This window comes from Pleurodeles waltl, chromosome 1_2 (genome assembly GCF_031143425.1).
Source record: "Pleurodeles waltl isolate 20211129_DDA chromosome 1_2, aPleWal1.hap1.20221129, whole genome shotgun sequence".
Taxonomy (NCBI): Eukaryota; Metazoa; Chordata; class Amphibia; order Caudata; family Salamandridae; genus Pleurodeles; species Pleurodeles waltl.
The window spans coordinates 641,339,337-641,357,432 of NC_090437.1; the positions used below are offsets into that span (position 1 = coordinate 641,339,337).

The 18,096-nt window shown below is 42.1% G+C and overlaps 1 protein-coding gene across 2 annotated transcripts in view; it reads left to right on the forward strand.

Annotated features, from left to right (window-relative positions):
- PRDM5 (PR/SET domain 5) overlaps positions 1 to 18,096 on the forward strand; it is a 690,485-nt gene that overhangs the window by 60,993 nt on the left and 611,396 nt on the right. For both annotated transcript variants that reach the window (XM_069242565.1, XM_069242566.1), the window contains exon 2: positions 9,093 to 9,176. In XM_069242565.1, coding sequence (XP_069098666.1) covers positions 9,093 to 9,176 — 84 coding nt within the window. The remainder of the gene's footprint in view (positions 1 to 9,092; positions 9,177 to 18,096) is intronic.

The following is an 18,096-nucleotide window of genomic DNA, read 5'->3' on the forward strand; positions in this document are numbered from 1 at the left end:
GAAAATGACCAAATAAGAGAAAAAGGAGAATGTAAAAACTCAATGGTCTCAAAGATAGGATGTTAGTGTTCACCAAACCACTGTACAGCATTTCACAAACACGAGTCCAATCCTCACCACTGATCACCAATGTTAGAAATTGGGTTACTGGTTGAGTGGGGTATGACCCTTGGTCAAGCAGCAACCACAGTCTTAGTCGGGGTAAGGCACAAGCTCTCCCCAAATTAATTTGTGCTCAACCCCCAGTAGCTTGGCACAGAGCAATCAGGCTTAACTTCGAGGCAATGTGTAAAGTATTTGTGCAGCACTTCAAACAGTAAAACAGTAAACAACACCACACAAAAAGATCCAACATAAAACGGAGCAAAATGTAATACACAAAATAAGACCAAAATGACAATATCCAATCAGTAGTATCAGAGTTATGAATTTTTCAAAGAGTAAACTGCAATATAGCACCCAAGAGCATAAAGCACCAACCACAGCTATCTGGTTGCCCTGGACCGGGTCAAAATTATAAGTTCCAGCCGACTGTAATGGTGCGTGGGTCAGATACAGTCCCAAACTTGTCCCACTGAAGTTTTACCTCCTCAGGTTTTGGGCCAAGAGTCTTGGTCGCAGGGAAAACGTTCACCGGGATCAAGAAGCGTATCACTGGTGATGGTCAGCGTAGCATGAGGAGCAAGCTGGGTATCGCAAGTGAGTGGGCTGGAACCTCACATTGGTGATGCATGCGGGCAAACAGGGCTTGCAAAGAGACAGACTTGCCACAGCTTGTGCTTATTTTTTGTGTGAGCGGCGTGGTTCTGTTGTGGGTGCATTCACAGTTGCAAAACCCCCCAAAACTTTCCTTTACGAGCTCAAGAGCCACACTAAGGGCCTAGAACCCGAAAGGTTCCGTTGGGGGGTTGTTGGGGAAGGGGCAGTCCATGGACTCAATGAAGATGGGCAAGTAGCTGTGGGGAGGCTGTTATTTCCTTGAGGCTCAGATCAGGAGGCCATCAGACTAGCCCTTAAAGTCACTCTGGGGTCTTCGGTTCAAAATGAAGTTTCAGGGACAGTTCATCTTCTACAGGCAAGAGGGAAGCAGGTCAGGATAGCATGCAGCTGCTCCTTCATAGAAGCAGTCCAACAGAGTCCAAGTCCTTTCAGCAACACAGCAGTCGTTCTTCCTGGCAAAGTATCCACAGGTCCAGAAGTGTAATGAAGTGGTAGTGGTGTCTTTCTTTTATACACATTTGTGCCTTTCAAGTGGGGAGAAATGTCTAGAGGCATGACTTTGAAGTGCAGAGATTCTCTGCCTTCCCTTCCTTGGCTCTAGTCTAACTACAGGCGATATGAGCCTCTTCTGTGGAGACAAGACATACCCTATTTAGGTGTAACTAAGGCTGGGTCCAGCTCCTCCCTGTCATCCTGCCAACAATGGCCCATTAAATCAAACCTATGCTCCTATTGTGTGTGGCTGCCTAGGAGGAATAGACAAAGCCTAACTACCAACTACACCCAGCCATTTGACCCTAGGTAGGCTGCAGGCACCAAAAGGCTAAGGCAGGAAAATGCTAGGCTTCTAAAAATTCCATTTTCATAATGAAAATTTGACTTCACCATAATTTAGGATTTTAAATTAGGATTACATAGATACCAAACATGCAGCAATTATCTCTTCACATTTGAATATTACTCTTCTAAAATGTTATAAGGCAACTCCAAAGTTATCCTATGGGAGAGACAGGGCTTACATTAGTGAAAAACAGATCTAAGAGGTTTTTTCACTACCAGGACATGGTAAACGTAAAAGTACATGTCTTACGTTTTAAATACATTTTGCCCTGCCCTTTGGGCTGACCAGGGTGTTCTCTAGGGGTGATTTATATGCATTGAAAAAGGAAGGTTTGGGCCTGGAAAAGTTTTTTTTTGCCAAGTTGAAATGGCAGTTTAAGCTGCACACACAGGCTTTGCAATGGCAGGTCTGAGACATGTTCAAAGGGCACTTAAATGTGTGGCACAATCCATCCTGTAAGCCCACTAGTAGCATTTAATTTACAGGCCCTAGACACATATAGTACCACTTCACTTAGGACTTATAAGTAAGTTAAATATGACAAATGGGTACAAGCCAAACTACCATGTTTTAGGGAGAAACCACCTTAGCACTGTTTAGCAGTGGTAAAGTGTACAGAGTAGTAAAGCCAACAAAAACAAATTCAACAAAGAGGGGAGAATGAAGGCAAGAAGGTTTGGGATGACCCTACAGGAAGGGCCTGATCCAGCATCTACTTTTGGCTCATGTGGGGGTGTCAATTAGTATGTGGATGGTAGGAGCCTGCCTTATTGATTGGTCATGGGCAGGGCTGAAAGTAGGGGGCATGGGATCCAGGTACTGGGTTAGTACCTCAGGGGTCACCTCTGGCGCTAGTGGCTTTCATTTTTTGTTCTCTCAAAGTGGGTTTCCTCTAATGTGTTCATCCTCATTTTCTGAGGTAACTATTACAAATCTCTTAGAATTGTGAGTCAGCCAAACAGGTTTGAGCAATATTTGTTTCAGGGGAAACTGTTGTGTCACAATTGTAAGATGATTATTTAAAAGAATTGGTAGAGTTGAAGTTTTGTTGTGAGATTCACATCATTTACACGGAAGGTTATAGTTTTCCATATTAATCAGATATGGAGTTTGGTTGCTGAAGTGACTGACACCTTGGGAGGTGTGGTAGAGCCTCCAAAGAGGATCTTAAACAAATATTTAGGAACAGATTTACTCGTCAGTCAGTTAGCCTTTCAAAGATCTGTGAAGGGGAGAACAAAAGGTAAAAAGTGTGTAAAAGGTAAAAAGTGTGTTTTGTTGAACTAAACTGACTTGGATTTAACCAACGGGCACAAATACTGGACTCCTTCAGAATCAGAGAGGAAATTCATCCACAGAGGAATAAAAATGGAGAACATAAATGGCAGCTGTAAAAAGCCATGTTTGATGAGGGAGATGTGAAAAAGAGTGAAGAAAGATGGGAGAGGTATTTCTTTGTGAACACTGAGACCTTCTGCTCAAAAGGTGAAAAATGCAGAGGAATTTTCAGTTGACTGACCAAAACGGTTTAGCGGAAGATACACTTTATTTTTATTTTGGTGATGCTCATTAATGTGGGAGTGATGATTTGGATGTGGCAATGATGATGATACAGATGGTGATGTTGTTGTAATGCAGTCACACCTTCGAGTAAGGGATTTCAGGGGTATGAAAATATTTGCGCCACATGGGATTCCTCACCACAGGTCATGTACTCCATGGCTGACCGCAAATGGGGCACTATAAAACTCCTCCGTTATTCAACTGATTGTGGAGGGGAACCCAGCTAATGTTTCAGAAATTAATAAAAGGTTCTTGCAGTTTCCTACCAGAAATATTACGATCCCCAAAGTTTAGTGAATCCAGTTATACTTGTCGGGTTAAGAAATTCTATTGAGCTTTGAGCTAGAAATTAATTAAACATCATAAAATATTTTGCAGTAAATAGGATAATATTAATTCTTATGTAACTTTTATATGACTTCAAAGATAGTTTGATGAATCATCACCCAAAAAAAGTATATATCCTTACATCAGAGATATTCTGTGAGTTAGCCATCTTAGGGGTATATTAGATATTTGCATTTATCGTAGAACTACATAATGAAATTGTCTAATTTCCAGTTATGATGTGGACATATTCAAATGATGTGCACCACATTGCCAATATCTCTCTAAACTTTTCAAAACAATTTTCCGTCATCTAAAATCAATATACATTTTCCAGTGCTTTCTATATTTTTCAGATTGAAATGCACTTTCAGTTTCATCAATGGTTTGTGCATTTGGTTTCTGCTTTCTGATTTTGAAGAGGTTGATCTTTCTTCATTACCAATTTTAGCTATTCATAAAAATCTTTTTGACAAACTGCAATCTGTGTTCTACAAGGAACTACACTAGAAGAAAGATTTGTATGAAAAGGGACATAAATGGTACAATGTAGATTGTAAAACTTTGACGAGAGCTTTAAGTAAGACTGTTAAGAATTGTAGTCATTCTGGCATCGTTGAGGTACTGTGCAGTGCTAAAATGGACCTTGCCAAAGCAAAAACAAGTGAGTGGAGTTGAACGACAGGACTCATTGTTGGCCACAAAAACTAATGATAACCAAGCTTTCTGACACATTATTTCCCATGGGAGTTTAGTTAGTGTTCATTTCTACAGTTATGTCCAGCATGAGAAATAGGTGGACCACTTCTCTGCATTATATGCTGAGGAGGAAGGCATTATTTCCCAGACACTTCCTGTTGATTCTTCCATCCCAGTTGGAGACAATTGCTCTTCTAGTAGCAGCATTGATCTAGATTTTAGTTTGAAGACACCCTTTCTGCTTTCAGTCACTTAAAATTAGCAAAAGCTCCTGCCAGGACTATATACCTGGCAATTTACATAAATTAGCACATCAAATATGGGCCCCATATGTAAATATTTTAACTACTGCTGTTGCAGCCCAAAGCACAATCTGAGACCTGGAGGGGGACTATGAATATTCCATTTTTTTTTAAGGAAGAAACCAATGTCCTTCCAATAGGCCCATAAGCTTAACCTGTAACCTGCTACAGAACTTTGCAAGGCAGGTACTTGAGAAACTGCAGACTTGGATGGACAATAATCACATTTTGTCTCCCGTCCCAAAACCAGTACCTGTGACCAAGCCTTCAGGTTCACTTTTTTATTGGAAATGTGTTTTACTTCAGGACCAAAAACTATATGTGGCATTTGTTGACCTACGGTCAGGATTTGATCTTGTGCCCTGCAAGAAACTGTGGGCAATTCTAATAGAAATTGGAGCTCCTGCTAGTCTGGCCACCCTGATCGCTAGATTATATGAAGCCAATTTTGACCAGGTGCATTGAGGAATTAAGGGAGAAGTGACTGACAGAATTTCCTTAAAGCGCGGGGTACGACAGGGATGCGTTCTTGCACCTACCCTGTTCATATTTTTATAAATTATGTTATAAAGGATCTTACAAGTTGCAGAGATGACTCTCTTGTCCTAAATGTCACTAAGATTTCAATACTGCTTTTCACAGATGATTAATTACTTCAAAGACTCCAAGAGGTCTCCAGGATTTGGTTGATAAGTCTTTGCTTTTTTGTGGTGCCGATGGGTTACAACTAAATGCATCCATAGCCAAATATGTGGTATTCAGCAACATTAAAACTAGGAATAGCACTGTTAAAATCTATGGTAGACCCCTTGTCTGGGAAATAATGCCTTCCTCCTCAGCATAACACGCAGAGAAGTGGTCCACCTATTTCTCAGGCTGAACATGATAATTGTGGGAATGAACACTAACTAGTCTCCCATGGAAATAATGTGTCTTGTCAGTCTATGTCTTTGACTACCTGGGTGTTATGCTGACCAATAGGCTCAGCTGGGAATCACAACTCTGCAAAAGCTCCTTGCTTATAAAACAAAGATCTAATGCTGTATTGCGATTCTATAAACAAACACAATCACAACCAATATATCCATCCCTAGAAGTCTATCAGGCCGTGGCTCAAAGTGCTGCACTTTAGGTTGCTGAGATCTGGGACCATGAAGATACCTGGAGACTGACAGCGGACGCAAACATTTTTGTTAGATCTCTCATTGTAGTCTCAGCCAGCAACCCCTTAAACCAGCTGTTTTTTGATCTGGGTATTAAGCGAATAAGGGACATTGCCCAAATGAAACCTCTGTTGTACTGGGTAAGATTCTGATCTACCCCTGAGCTATAAGATTAATGAGATTCAGTGGCAGAAGTGATGAAGTTGAATAGCGCTCTAAAAATCTCTTGGTTAAAGTTTGCCTCTACTTGGTTTAAGAAACTTGTGTGGGTCAGATTGTGGAATCATCTGGAGAAAAATCAAAGGCAGACATCTTAGGGCCTTACTATGAGTTTGGCGGTCGCACTGCGGGACCGCCAAACATGCGGGGAGGATGCCACCACCATGGCTGTGACTCCACCCGAGTATATGACAATGTTCCCAACAGGCTGACCGGGAGGAACATTGTAGTATATGTTTACCGCCGATCTTCCCGGCGGGAACAGTGCTACGATATCGGTATTGGCTCCCTTAAGGGAGCCAAGGCCAATATCGTAGCACTCCAACACTGGCTGAGTCCAACTCAGGTGCCATCACGACGTCAGAAACCATGTTCCTGGCGGGGATGGCAGTCTTTAGTTGGATCCACCCGCCAGGGTTGTAATGATGTGGAAAGACAGCCACAGTTGTCTCGGTCTGACCATCACTGCGAGGATCGCAGTCTTTCAACTGCCAGCCTCGTAATCAGGCCCTTAGTCTTAAAATCCAAGTATTGGGCATATGTTGATAACCAGTATATTACAGGTACTGTGGCAGGTTGTTTGACCAATCAATTTCTTAGCTTTAAGTCCCATGTTTGAACCCTCTGAGATCAGATCACTCTGTCCTTGGCCAAACGTTTGTATGTACGATTCCACCTAGTCACCATACCCCTCAGGGCTTTTAGTAACAAATGGACAAAAAGTCATACTTCTGACATGTGCCCTGCTTGTGATTTGCCTCCCAAGTCAGGGGAGAATGTCCTGCTTTTATGTCCAGAATATTGTGAGCCCTGCAGTAGATGGATTCACCCTGCGTGTCTGAATTTTAGGGCCAGGCGTTATTTAGTTGCATTCAGAATTTTATAAACAGACACATCAGGACCAATTGTGTAGTTGGTTAGCCAATTTTTAGGTCGAGCATAGTAGCATGCAAGCGCTGCTTTTCCGACATGTTGGTATGTATCTGGGCTTTTAACAATGCCCACATCACTACCAGTCATTCGTGGGCTTGCCTTTCAAAAATCCTTTGATGACATTGGTAAATGGCTTAAGTTTGTCCCTTCTTGGGGAGGGTTTGTTACTGCATTGGCTATCTCCCCTGTTACACGGCTAATTGCACTTTTGCCGATACGTTTGACTGTGAGCGAACTTCTTTTTGCTTTTGTATGTCTCTTCATGCTGATGCCCATGGTGGGCGTGGCGCTGTGAATCAGCTCATCAATGTGAAACAGTTTTTCTTTTAATTTTCAATTTATGTGGCAAGAAAAGCCGGTTAGGAGTTTACAACGCTAATAGCTCTAACTCGAGCAAATGTGAGACCCTTTGCATTACAAATACTTGTTATTTAATGTTTGGCTCACTTGTTCAAAGTATGTACTTTAGCCATGGAGATGAGTTTCAGCTTCTATATTATTGCCATATATCTCAGGACATATTTTAATACTTGGATATTTTAAAGTAAGGTAAATGTTATGATCTTTATGTTGTTGATAGGTTTGGATCTAGCATTATTTCTATTTGCATTCTGTGTTACCCTTTAGGTCATCTAGTGTTTTATCATAGCTTAACAGAGCCTAATTGATTATCAGAGATCCAATATCTAAGTATGTTTTGAATCAAGATTAGTTTTTTATATAACTATACAAATGTTTCAAATACTCTTGGTATGTTGAATCATATGAATAAAAATTAAGTATACATACTATGTATCAAATACTGTTTCTGTTTTCTGTTATATATGCTTTATTGGTTTCTGGTGAACCAAATGCTGGACCTCATTACGAGGCTAGCGGTCTTGAGATCACCACCCTCACAGTGTCGGTCAGTACTGCCGCTTCTGTAGCGGCCCTACCACCACATTAAGACCCTGGTAGTTAAACCACCAGGGTTCCGCCATCTCCGCTGGGATCGGTGATCCCAAGAGGTTGACTGCAGGTGGAGATCGTAATCAGCCAGGGCAGTGCTACATGCAGCGCTGCCCTGCTGGTTATGATCTTATTCTTCACCAGCCTTTTCATGGCTGTTTTACCACCATGAAAAGGCTGGCAGAAAACAGGTGAAGGGGACCAAATGGGGGCATGGGCAGTGCCGGGCCCCCCTGCCCAGTACCATCACAATGTTCACTGTCTGCTATTATGAAGATTGTGCTGTACCCTGTGGCGGCAGCATTGCTATTGGCTCGATTACGAGCCGGTGACAATGCTGGCACCAGTTTTCTTCTAGGCTGGTGGGCAGAAACCTGGGTTTCCACCCACCAGTCCAGCAGGAAACGTGTAATGGGTCCGGCTGGGAGTAAGCCAGTGTGACGGCAACCTCCCTGTCGGAAGTTCGACAGACAGCTCAAATTGTCCGCCAAACTCCTAATCAGGCCAAAGTCACTTTGAATATTCAGCATTTTAGACTCAATGCAACAAATTCACATTGATAAAATCATGATTGCTGGTCTATATGAGAGATTATGAATAAAAATTAGATTTCATTAGCACATTGTTCAGTTGAGCAAGTTGTAAACTATTCTCAACTCAAATTCCACATAGATTTTTACTTTCAATTCAAGCGGCTATATCTAGCCAATTACACTTTGCCACAATGAGCATTTTCACCTAACCGACTCAGCAGTAATGCCAGAGAATGACAAATGTGGAATGCAAACATTTAGTTGTGTAAGGTAAAGTGGTTGACAGCCAGTATTGGTAGATTAATTAATAATCACAAAATGATCAATAATACCAGTAGTTTCTTGCCTTCCATTAGAAATTAACAATATAGATGCTAATCTGATCGATGCACAACAGGAAATGCAGCTGAACCAATATATAGTCTTACAGTTTGATAATTGTAATGAAATGATATTTGCCTTTTAAGAATGTATATTCAGAACATTTTGAAACTGGTGCTTCTGGATATACTTTTTCATACTTAACCATCTATCAAAGTGACATTTTTAATTGCCCCATGAATAATTTTGCACTTCTAATTATCGACTAATCTTAAAACTGAAATGGAGGGTCTTGAACTAAAAACGGTCAACTTACATAATGTCAAGTTCATTTCATCAGCAGAAAACTAAATCATTGCTTAACGTCCTTGTTTCACTACAAGGTCAGAACTACTTCTGAAAGGTATATGCAGGGAACAAATAGTGATAAATTACTACAAATGCATATATATCCATATGTATGTGCATTTATATATAGTGATTCAAATGTCATTTTTCTATTTCAAATTTTCTTTACTAGGGAGAACGATTTGGGCCATTTGCTGGAGAGAAACGAATTCCCACTGAACTGGAACAAAACATGGACCCCAGACTAATGTGGGAAGTAAGCACAATATGTTTATCTAACATTAGTTAATTACATTTAAGTATATTAGAACAATACATGTGCATTGCATATATTATCTTTAGGTTTGCTTTTTCATTTGCTAGGGATCCAAAGGCATTGTCTTGTTTAGTTGTGTAATAATCGTTTGTTGCTCTATCTATACTTTTTCGCACTATACCATGAATGCCGTTTTTCAAATGTGGTATTTGTTTATCAACATTTATCATCTATAGTATTTGTTGAATGGATTATTTGCCACATACAGCCACATACAGCGACAAGCATGTAAGCACATGAAGAAATAGTGTACCAGCTACTAATGAAGGAAGGTAGTTTCTGACAGGAAATTAGGTACAGAAAAGAATTACTTGTTCCTCTCTGAAAGCTGACAATGAATGTAGGGTTCTTATTTTGAGTTGGAACTGGCTTCACAGATTAAAAGACGGAAAGAGAATTGTCACCTGCCTCTAGAGTCATGCTTCAAAGGCAAGGCATGTCGGTATAATGCCTGCAAAATATTTAGAAGTTTATAACTTAAGAAAGCACTCTGATACATTTCCTAATTCTTGGTCTGATATGCTTTCCCTCCTGGGCTGTTTTGTGGGGGATTGAGTGGATTTGGCATGTGTTTTGCTGGCTTCATCTCCAATGGCACTATCAGAGACAACGGGGCACACCGACTGTTGTGAACTTGCGCCGTAAACCATAACTGTGCACCGGCACTGTTTACTATAGGGGTCTTCTACTTCCGAGTCTCAGTTGTCTGAGTCCGGCTGGACCAAGGGGTGTCTGTTTCCCATCTGTTTTGTGCCCTCCAGATTGGGTCCCCGAGAACAAGGTGGCAGGTCATTTGGGAGAGGCCCTTCACTGCACTGGCTCCCCTTTTAGCTGTGGGCAGGAATTTGATCTGCAAGAGTTTAGCCATGTGACTGATGGCCCCTCAAGGCAATCGCTGCAGGAAGATGTTGATGGCTTGCTGGACTCCCATGAGCCAAGTGAGGTGGATGAAAAAAAGCACTTGTGGGGGACCTTATGGAAATATTCTTTTGTCATCCCTTGTGCTGGAGATTGGGCCGAGGCCTTCTTAAATGTACACAAAGCAGCCACTGGGACATCCTTTGATCAGGCGTTATGGGTGATGATGAGGTGGTGGATGTGCTGTGTCAAGTTTATTGTTTAGTTAATAAAAACCATACCATTTGTTTACAAATCATTATAAATAATGCATATTAAAATTACAACATAAAATTATTTCTAAAACCACAAAGGGAACCACAAGCATGCAAGAAATTATACTGCATAGTGCAGCCATTTGAAGTGCTAAAAGCTAAAAGAAATGGTTAAACCGAGAACTGGATGTTTAAAGTATGTGTATAGCCTACCCAATTGAGCCCTGACAAATACCTAAAGTGCTGCATTCAGTAAGCCACCCCTATATCCTGGGAGCTAATCATTTCCTTGTTTCTGGTTGTCAGTTATATGGGTGTAGTTCTGAGTCCCTGGAAGAGGGCCGGAAGTGAGCCCTGAATTCGTTGACGTATTTGGCACACACTGATAAGGATCTTACGTCGGTTGGAGAGAAACATATCGAAGAGACCTCCTGGCAATTGTGAGCCTCCTTTGTCTGAAACGTCGGTTTCAGTAAAAACCTCCTGACGGTGTCAAGGGAGGGGCATCAGCACTGAAGGTGCAGACATGATTCTCGTTTGAAGTTACACAGTCTGCGTGCCGCCTCTTTGTCTGGGATAGTCCATGCTGAGTTAAAATTTGCTATTCGTAAACCAAGTAGCTGCAAATACATGATGTTTTTACACACCCGACTGTTGATTGCCTCTGAGAGATAGGGCTGGGATCTCCCAACCAAGTATGATGTGTTCAGGGGGAGCAGAATGTCTGAGGTCATTAAGGAAACAATATCTTGCTGGTAAGATATTAAATGCAGCTGCCTGTTAACTGCCTTCTTCCAAGTCAAAAAGGGAGTAGAGTTCAGTGTTAACGCTGAGACTTCAGTTTAAAGCAATGCTATCACCCTCTGTAATTGTCGATACTATGGGTTCACCGGGCTCTCAAATATGTCCTTCAGACAGGCCTTGAGTGAGTTCTTGAGCACTTTTAATATCACCAAATAGTATTTCAGGGTGCTGTACCCGCAAGTTAGACCTTGATTTGCTGGGCTGAAATCCAGGCGTATTCGAGATCTATGAAGATACCTAGGCAATTTAAATATTTTCTTGTAACCTAAGGACTGGGCGAGCTCCAAGCTGAGTGCAAGCACCATGGAAGTCCAAGTGCCCATAGTACAGATCTGGAAGAAGGGTGACCTTTATGACGTTGGATGTTGAGGCAGCAGAAGAACCTTTTAATTTCTTGTTGAGGCAGGCAAGACCATATGTGATGGCTGCAGCTTTCTTTTTTAGGGAGCAAAGGTGGGCAGAAAGTTTGGAGGTATCTGTGAATCAGACCCCCCAAACAATTGTATTTTTATGCCGTTTTAGTAATCATGGGCCCAATGTGCCAAGTGAGAGATTTCTTGTTCTTTTGACACCCAAAGATTACAACTTTGGTTTTGTCTTGATTTGCCGTTAGATAGTTCTTTTCATGGTATGTGTGGAGGCTGCTCGGTGCTAACTGCTTGCCAGGTATGGTGTGGGCAGGACAAGCAGGTTGAGTGGTACTCTACCCCATGGGGCTCTGACCCTCAGTTACTGTGCCCACAACCCACCATCCCTCGAAAAAACTGCAAAGTGCACTACAATGCATGGAAAGGGAAAGACTATGAGTACTCATGAAAAGTTTGTGCAAGCAAGCAGTGAGCCATCCTAACTTCATCCTCTGCCTAATCTTCACCCCGACCCGAAGGAATTGTAGTGAGAGCTAAAGGGAGCTGAAGGGTCCTGGCGGCGCACAGAGGCAGCCAGCATTAGGCTGGTGAGGTTTGTGCCTGCCACGCACCTGTTCGCCCACTGACAAGCCCAGACGTGCCCTAGAAGTGCTTTTGGAGGGGGCCCACATCTGTTGGCAGCTTTCCGGTCAATGGCACCTGAAGCCACCAGAGTGATACTAGCGCGACTCTAGAGGGGTAGGTGTTCTCCTTTCTCCTCCCTATCTTACCCCCCTTGCCTCAACTCAACTCAGCACCATGGCCTGCTCGACCTGGTTACACCTAATCCACTTAAACCAGACCTGGATATTGCCCAAGTGTCGAGTGGGGAGTCTGTCATCATTGAGCTAACTACCAGTAATTGCCATTGAGGTGTGGTGTGCTCGTGCCTCTCCCTAGCACCCCAGGGGCTAGATTGCCAAAAGGGAGGAAATGCAGTACTACCTTCACTCTCCTTTTGTAAAACATGCCGCTGCTGCAGTGCGGCCTGAATCAGAATCCCACCTCAATTTAACCTGAAGTACACAGGAAGATTACTGGACGTTCACTGGAATATAACTAACCTGGAATACAATTAACCAGCTACATCTACCTGTGCTTCCAGCAGCTACAGGGTGAGTCTTTTGTAAATTCCAGTGACCAAGTGAGAAGTGTGCTCGTGCTTCTCCCCTCACCCTTACTGGTGCCCCTCAGCGCATGTGTGCCAACAGGGAGGTAAGGCAGAGCTATATATACTTCCTATGTTAAAAACTTAGACCGGCGCTTAAGCAAAGCACAGCATTATGTTTTAAAGGAGAGCTCACCCCCAGAAAAAAATGCAGAAGAGTCCCTAGACGACACTTCCATTACACCTCTGTTACATTACCCTCAGGAGTTTGAGTTTTCGCTCCAGCCCTTGCATCAAGCTAAGAAAACAAGGGACAGAGAAGCACGAACTAGTGTAGGGTGTTCAGGAATGGAGAAATAGTTGTTTAATTTTCAGCCAATACATTATACACTCACCAAAGCAGAAATGTTAAGGTTTTTAAAATGATTAAGTTGGTGCAGGATTAATTAATAAATAGATAATTAAGTTGAATTGGAAAATAGAGTATTGGGGCCCTCACATACTAAAATTCCAAATAAGAAATTGTTAATTGTGACCAATTCCGAATTGCAATTTGCAATTTCTTATTTGAATTTGGTAAAATTGGTTGTGATTTGTATATTAACTTGTACAGAATGCATTGACATTTTATGAGCTGACCTATGTATTAATAGGTTGATTCACAAAATATTGAATCATATTGGGCTGCAGTTCTACCAACCTCATTAATTTGCATGATGTAGGTTGCAATTTACGACTCCCTACAATTGGCTAGAGTCAAAGGTATAGTGGCCTGCAAGGGTAGCAATATTCGGAAACCTTATAGCTAATTGAATCTTCCTCACTTTTTCACTTTTAAACTCCAGTTAAGACTGGCTGGCCTTTTGTGAAATGTAATAATTTGGAGTAACATTCAGGGACAACTGAAGGATTTTTAGGGCAGCGGGCAAGACATATTTTGGGTCCCCTGTTTAGAACAACTTTGAATTTAAATCTCTTTTTGGCTTTCTCAAAACCTTGTGATGCCGAACCTACTTGTTACTCCGATTGTCGGAAAAACATTCTAAGGGTTACTTGTTAGGTGTTCATGGATAAGTGCTTAAAATATTAAATTAAGACACATGCACATAGTACTTGGAATTGTAGGTTTAATTGCTGAATATTTGCTTTGACTTCTGGCATTGTTGCTGCAACAGTTAAAATCAAACCACTGCTCTGAAGATTTTCACCATTCCATTAGTAAAAATATAATAACTTTCTCTTCATTTCTCTTCCATTGCATTGTCCATCCTCTCTTTATTTGAATGCACTTCTCCAGCTAGACAGCTGCCTGTAATCCTGCTGAGTAAGTGAAATTGAACAGTGACAGATACAAGAGATGTACAGAGACATGCACACAACAGTATTGCGACAGACATGAAGCTGAGGGATAAAGGGGTATAGTAAGAGGCGATGTAATAAGATAAATGAGGCAGGGAGAGAAGTGAAGAAAATAAAAGTGAAGTAGCCAGAAAGAACCATAAGGAGATGTAGAATGAGTAATATATAGTTAGAGAAAGAGAGACAGAAAAATAGGTACAGTTCTAGAATGTGGTAGAGAGAGAGGGATAGAGATAGTTGGAGGACATGTAGAGAGATGCAGAGGGATGCAGTACTCCAAGGGCTGAGGCAGAAAGAGAAGTAATACAGAAAAAAGAGAGGTAAAGTCAGCCATATGTAGAGAGACTTGAGGAACAACAAAGAGGTGAAAAGTAGAGAGGGAGCTTGAAGTTAAGAAATGTGAACTAGAAAAAGAAAGGTGAGGCTTTTACAGAGATAGAGAGTTGTGAGTTAGAAAAAGAGGAAGTGATGATGAGGCAGGTAAAGAGATCTTTAAAGAAAGAGATTGAGAGGGTTTATGAGAAGTAGGCATCAGTTAAAATGGAGGTATATAGATAAATATGTGTTTGAGGATGAAAGGGAGAAACAAAGGAGACAAAAAAATGATGTGGAGAAATAGAGGTAGCCAGAAAGAAGCATGATATTTACAGACTTGAAGGAAAGAGAACAGAGATACGGAGACCAGAGTTAGAATGATAGAAAAAGGAGGTGGAGAGCTGAGGTAGTGAACTAATGGTGAGGTAAACTTAGAGGGTAGGCAGAGATAGAGAGATAGAGAGAGAGAGAGAGAGAGAGAGAGAGAGAGAGAGAGAGAGAGCAATGGGCATAGAGAGGGCGGTAGTAAGGCAGATGTGATGTAGAGAAATGTGATAAAGAGGTGAGGCAGCGTAGTGCTAGAGAGAAAGAACTGAGAGAGATAGAGAGTGCTAAGGTAGCAGAGACAGAGAAAAAAAGATAGATAGGTTATGTAAAGATGGAAACCAAGTTGTGTGAGAAATCAAATAGATGGAGGACAGATACAGGGTGGTCAGCTGCAAAAAGTGCAGTGAGCTAGAGATAAATAGGTGAGGTTTGAGACAGAGCTGAGGTACAGACAGGAGATAGAGAGAGATAGATTTAGGTGTAGGCACAGAAAGTAAAAGAGAGAGGAGTAAGGTCATGAGACAGAGGTAGAGATAAAGTCTAGTGAGATATTTTAGGCACATTGAGAGAGAGGTGAGATAAAGAGAGATGAGCTAGAGAGTGAGGATGAAGGTACATAAAGAATTGGAGCTAGAGAGAGAGAGGTTAAGAAACAGACTTCAGAGATGAAGCAGAGGTAACATGAGGACAGAAAAAGGACACAGCATGCCTGAGAAAAGCCTACTACCACCTGAGAGTGTGAGTAGTAAGGCTGGGCAGGCCAGGCATGAACACAAAGGGGCACATTTAGTTTTAGCACAATGCAGGGCAGCAAAGGTAGTTGCTGTTTTGGTGAGTTGCTCAAGGGAGAGAAAGCAAAGCAGAACCATATTATTAAAAATGGCTGCTGCTCCTCACTACCCTTATGCCAGAGCATAACCTTTGTAGTGTGGTGCAGTGGTGTGTGTGTGTGTATGTTGTTTAGCACAAAATATATATTGGAATGATACCCTTCCAGTACAAAATCCTATGCCTAGACAAATTCTTAAACATTCCACCTGCATAGTACACTCTTTTGCAGCAGAGTTGTGGAATCAAGACTACTCTCAGTCAGGTGACAGGCATTTTGGTACAACATGTATAATTGGCAGCTAGCCTTCCAGGCAAATTTGGAAATGGTGGGTATGGTGGCAGAATTAAGGGAAGTAGCCCCTCCAGTGGTGGAGTTGGGGACGTGTTCTGACAGAACAGATCCATGCTGTACCAGGGATAATGGCCTTCAAGAATGATGCCCAGTAAAGAACGTGGTCTCTGAAATATGAATTCAGCAACCTGTCCTTAGACAGGCTATCTGGGATGCTTTTTGTGAAGCTGATGGCCAAGGACAGAAATACTTAATGCCCAGCAGAGGAAGTAGTGATAATGCCCTATACACCACACTATTGCTTATCCTGTATTCTGCTCCAGTTGTGACTGCTCTCCTGTAGGCCTAGGCATGGCAACCTACAGGAGAATATAAACAGTTGAGGGTGGTGGTTTTTGCTCCTCAACATTTGAAGGCTCTTGGGTTCCCAGGTTGCAGTCTTCTTCACACTTTATCTGAACTAATCAAAGGGGCGTGGTGGTAACCATTGGCACTACAGGCCCCTAACCTACCAACCTTCTGGACAAAAGCATGCAGTTGCAGGAGTGCAAGTCTCCAAATCAAAGTTGGCCAAACAAAACCCCTCAAAATCCAATCACAACCCCATTGTATACACCAAGAGACATCTATGGCCTCATTATGAAATTGGCAGTCATGAGACCGCCAAACTCGCAGCGGTAGCCTGACCACTGCGGCTTTGGCGGCCCGACCGCTAAATTATGACTTTGGTGACTGCTGTCCCTGCTGGTAAGATGGTTCCCGATGGCATGACGGCAGTCAGATTTGCAACCAGCCATGGCGGTCCTGAACTCAGACCTGGCTGGCTGATTACAACCTCTCTTTCTGTAGCCTTTTCATGGCAGGGAGACAACTGTTTTAAAGTTTAGAAATGGAAGTAAATATTTTTAAAAATATAATAATTATTAGGAGTGCCAAAAATAATATTTTATGTGTCAATGTTTAATTAGGAATATATATATTTATAGGTGACGTTAGTGTGTTTTTAAGTACATCATAGGTGCTTTTATAGATCAAAGATTATGTGTGCATATGAAGTATTGATTGTGTATATAACATTTTTAGTGTGTAGCACCTTACATAAAATGTTTTAGATTGTAGTGGAAATAGTACATTTCACCCCTTTAGTGCCCAACACCTTCCCCAATTTGTTTTGGATTGGAGTGGGAAAAGTAAATGTCACCCCTTTACTGTCCAACATTTTCTTCAAAATAGTTTACTTTGGAGTAGGAAGAGTATATGTCACCCTTTTAGTGTCGGACGCCTTCCCCAAATTGGTATATATTGGAGTGGCAATAGTAAAGGTAACCTCTTTAGTGCCCAGTACCTTCCCCAAATAGGTTTAGATTGGAGTAAGAATTGTAAATGTCATCCACTTAGTGTCCAACACCTTCCACAAATTCGTTTAGATTGGAGTGTGAATAGAAAATGTCACTTGTTTATAGTCTGGCACCTCCCCCAAATTGGTATGCTGTGAAGTGGGGAAAGTAAATGTCACTCCTTTAGTGTCCAACACCTTCCATAAATTGGTTTAAAATGGAGTGGGAATAGTAAATGCCACCTTTTTAGTGTCCCACACCTTACCCAGATTGGTATGCATTTGAGTGGGAATAGTAAATGGCATCTCTTTAGTGTCCAACACCTTACTCACTTTGGTTTAAATTTGGGTGGCAGTGGGTGTCACCCTTTTAGTGTCCAATTCCTTTCCCAAATGGGTATCCACTGGGATGCTAGTAACAGTTTTTTTACCACCAGCATTTCCACAGAGTTTGCCTAAGGTCCTTCTGGGGTGGGACTTCATCCACCAGCATTCCCCTGAGGCATACTGGAAAGCACAGATAAGTGCCTGTTTGTTCCTACAGCGCGGGATGCTAGTAACTGTGTTTTCTGCTGCCAGCATTTCCACTGTGTTTGCCTAAGGCCCTGCTGGGGTGGGACTTCATCCCCCAGCATTCCCCTGAGGTGCTGGAAGGGCCAGACACACCGGGGAGTGCAGATAATTGATTGTTTGCTCCCGCGGCACGTGATGCACGTAACTGCGTTTTTTTGCCACCATCATTTCCATGGAGTTTGTCTAAGGCCCTTCTGGGGTTGGACTATCCCCCAGTGTTCCTCTGAGGCAAAGGAAGGGCCAAACACTGTGAAGTGCAGATTAGTGCTTGTTTTTTTTCTATGCCATGGGATGCTTTGTAACTGCGTTTTTTGCTGCCAGCATTTCCATGGAACTTGCCTAAGACCCTGCTGAGGTGAGACTTCATCCTCCAGCATTCCCCTGAGGTGCAAGAGG